Source organism: Fragaria vesca, linkage group LG7 (assembly GCF_000184155.1).
Source record: "Fragaria vesca subsp. vesca linkage group LG7, FraVesHawaii_1.0, whole genome shotgun sequence".
Classification (NCBI taxonomy): domain Eukaryota; kingdom Viridiplantae; phylum Streptophyta; class Magnoliopsida; order Rosales; family Rosaceae; genus Fragaria; species Fragaria vesca.
The window spans coordinates 4,631,334-4,634,711 of record NC_020497.1 but is presented as its reverse complement, the minus strand read 5'-3'; the positions used below and the strand labels follow the sequence as shown (position 1 = coordinate 4,634,711).

The 3,378-nt window shown below is 43.1% G+C and overlaps 1 protein-coding gene across 1 annotated transcript in view; it reads right to left on the bottom strand.

The window, feature by feature from the left end:
- LOC101314311 overlaps positions 1-3,378 on the bottom strand; it is a 16,773-nt gene continuing 13,395 nt past the window's right edge. The window contains exon 3 of the mRNA XM_004306703.1: positions 1-1,299. Within this exon, the coding sequence (XP_004306751.1) occupies positions 388-1,299 (912 nt within the window). The 3' untranslated portion in view covers positions 1-387. The remainder of the gene's footprint in view (positions 1,300-3,378) is intronic.

Below are 3,378 nucleotides of genomic sequence, written 5' to 3'. Positions count from 1 at the left end.
AAAGTAAGCTGTAATATACTAGCCATTGAATATAACTTCTCAAATGAAAAGATAGAGAACCAGATTCTGTTATTCTGAAAGTCTCAACTGCAAACTAACAGGAAAGAATTACATTGAAGTAATTTATATAATTAAGGAAAGCAAAGATCAGATCAAAACATCTGAAGGTTAAAGCAGTAAGAAAAGCAAGCATGCCCAAACTACTGCGTGTATTTAAGTATTAAGTGTGATACTACACCAAATGTTGCCAGATACTTATAGAACTTCAGACTACTGCATCACTATACAAGGTAAGCAATAAGATTACACTCTTTAAAGCACCACAGCTGCTATTTCATCGATCTTCAAGTGCTTTCCAACTTAACCGATTGATGTGTATTTCAAAGCTTAATTAGCATTAACTTCTGAAACATCCACAGGCAGCTTCGTCCATGCCACAGATTCCTTCTTCTTCATGATCCTCCTCCGTGTTACCATAGACAAGCTAAGCAGCACACAAGCAGCAGCAACTAGAGGAACCAACACACTAACATGTCCTCTTGGCCAACTCCTCAAAACCCACTCTGCACAATGCTCCCCATCAAGACTCCCAACCGAGTTATTCAACTTCATGATCTCAACACCATTCAATATACCATCAACAGCATACGGCATACTGGCCTTCGACGGCCCTACACTCACACTCAAAGAATACGAATCATCCCCATCAACCACGAAATCCGCATAAAACGGAGAAGCCAACATATAATTCGCAGCCTTGGACAAATCCAAATCCTCATACGCCAACTTCCCATTCACATAAACATTGAAATACAGCAAACCAAGCGAACTACTAGCAATATCACAGAAATGCAACCTCACCAAATACTTATACCCCCCAACAGCAGGAAACACCCATGTCATGTTCACATTCGCAACCGAATTATTCCTACTGCGAATCAACCTCGCTGTATTATACACATTATCCGGACCAACCTCCCGGCTAGCCCTTCCAGCCTGATACTTAATCCTCCCCCCAAAATACACCCTCTCCGACCCTAAACCCGAATGGAAAAACCCCTCATCAGTACTCCAAGTCCTCCACAAACTATCATTAAACGGCGTCACTTTGCTCCCTCCCACATTAACCCTATGCACAACTTGAATCGCTTGCCTAGCCAACCCATCAAAACCCGAAACTTTACCATCACTCACATACATTGCAGTGTCAGCAACAAGGTCCTTAGGCGCAGAAACAACCTCAATAGCATTCACAAACGCAAAGCATGATTTTTCAAAAGGAATAAAACGAATCACAAGCTTTTCATTACTAACCCAAATCAAATACTCCTTAATCATAACACCTGAGACGCCAGAGTTGTTGACTTTCAAAGCCACGAAGCCGTTGACCAGGACGTGAAATCGAGCAGTGCTCCAATCGAGATTGCAGGAATTGAAGCTCTGGAAATGGAGGCGGACCATGTGGGTCCCCGGGTCGCGGATCTGGAACTCGTACTTGGACGGCCGCCGGAAAATTCTTGCGGTTTGGTAGATTTGGGGGGAGTTAGGGTTAGGGTTAGGGTTTTGGTTGCGGAGGGGAATTGAAAGGGGTGAAGCGGAGGAGTCCGGGACGAAGCGGCGGCCGTCGTCGAGGGTGGAGGCGACGGTGGAGCCGCAGTCGAGGAGGTGGTTGTCGACGGGGGAGAAGGGAGTGAGGGAGAGGGAGAGGGTGGAGAGAGAAAGTAGAGAGAGAAAGAGGGTGAGGTTGAGGGAGTGAAGCGCCATCGGAAATGGGGAAAGATCCGACGAGGGAGTTTGGTTCGGGTTTAATATGATGGGGAAGGTCCGAGTCCGCGTTAGAGTTAGGAGGGAATTTGGCGGGACCCACGCGGTGGACGGTGATAGGCTGGAGTTGTGGCCTTGTGGGTGTGGTACAACTGGGTATCGTCAACTTCCCTTTTTAATTTTGATAAAAAATAATAATAATAATTCACTTTTAATGAAGAATAAAGCGTAGAGACAAAGAGATAGCAAGAGAATCATCTTATTCATTGATAGGAGCCCTTTATATAGGGAATTACACAATACTAATATGGTAAAGATATGAATACATAGATCTAGTCTAACTACATATCCTATTGGCATAAGGCCAAGGCACACATAGAGAATATCCTAGAACACTCCCCCTTGTGCCGCGCGCTGATATGCCGATGGTGCTGATCTGTTGCCTCGTCAAAAGCCTCGTCAAGTCACAAAAACCCTGTGGGAGAAAAACTGAACCTTGATCGTAGGAGAAAAAGAGTACAACGCACCCTTCACATTTGATAGTGACATGTATGTATGTGCTAGACTCCCCCTGAAGTTCGCACATCCCCCTGATCTTTACATCAATCATAGGGCTCTTCCTGATTCTTACTAATCACGGAAGTTTCAACAACTTAGCATGTCAATGTTTTTTAACATGTCTTCAAATGTGGCATTAGGCAATGATTAACTAAATCATGCCGTATTGTCCTCAAATGATCTTTTACACTTAGATCTTGAGGAGAAGGTTGCTTGTGAACTCAAAACATAAGTTCGTGCAGGAAATCAGATTTCCGCGCAGCATGACCTTCAATTACTAGAACAATCGTAACTTTCTCTAGGAAATACATATGAACGAACCGTAAACGGTTTTGGAAACTAGACTCATTTAGCTTTCCAACCGTATATTACACACGTTCTGGTTCCTCAGGAGCTATTCACAACATTCCGTCGAAGTTGACTGTTATGCTAAAATCAGATTCTCGGACAGATTCGTCATACTTTACGAAAACGGCCATAACTCACTCAATATGATAGTTATGATCAAATGGTTGGAGTCCCTGGAAAGTAGACACATAGACCTTTCCAATGGTACCAATTTCACCATTTTCCAGTGAGTGAGATCTCCTGTAGGTCTCGTGGAGCTTGACCTACAAAACTTGGCAGATTCTGATTTCGCTTTTGATGTGTCTTTCTTATGTAGGGATAGAATAAGCCTCAACCTTTCATACCATTAAGTATTGAAAAAGGAGTTAATGCCATTACATTGGCGTTGCGTGGGCGCATAGCTACACTTAGCTTTACAACTTTTCATAGCGAATGAGATATCAAGTCTTTTGTATTGTGTTGAGTACATTGATGCGTCTTTTTGTACTTAGATGGGAACTCCATCTCTTAACACATATTTGTCATCTTGCTTTAGACAAAACAACGGATCTCTCTTTAGAGCAAAGACCTTGACTAATCATGGGAGTATATGTAGGCCTCACTAGTTATAGAGCGCCTAAGCCGATTGATCATCAATACAGTCATTGAGTGCCTTATCGAGCTGTGTCTTCCAAGATCTTTTCTTCGGATGTTGATACATATTGGCAT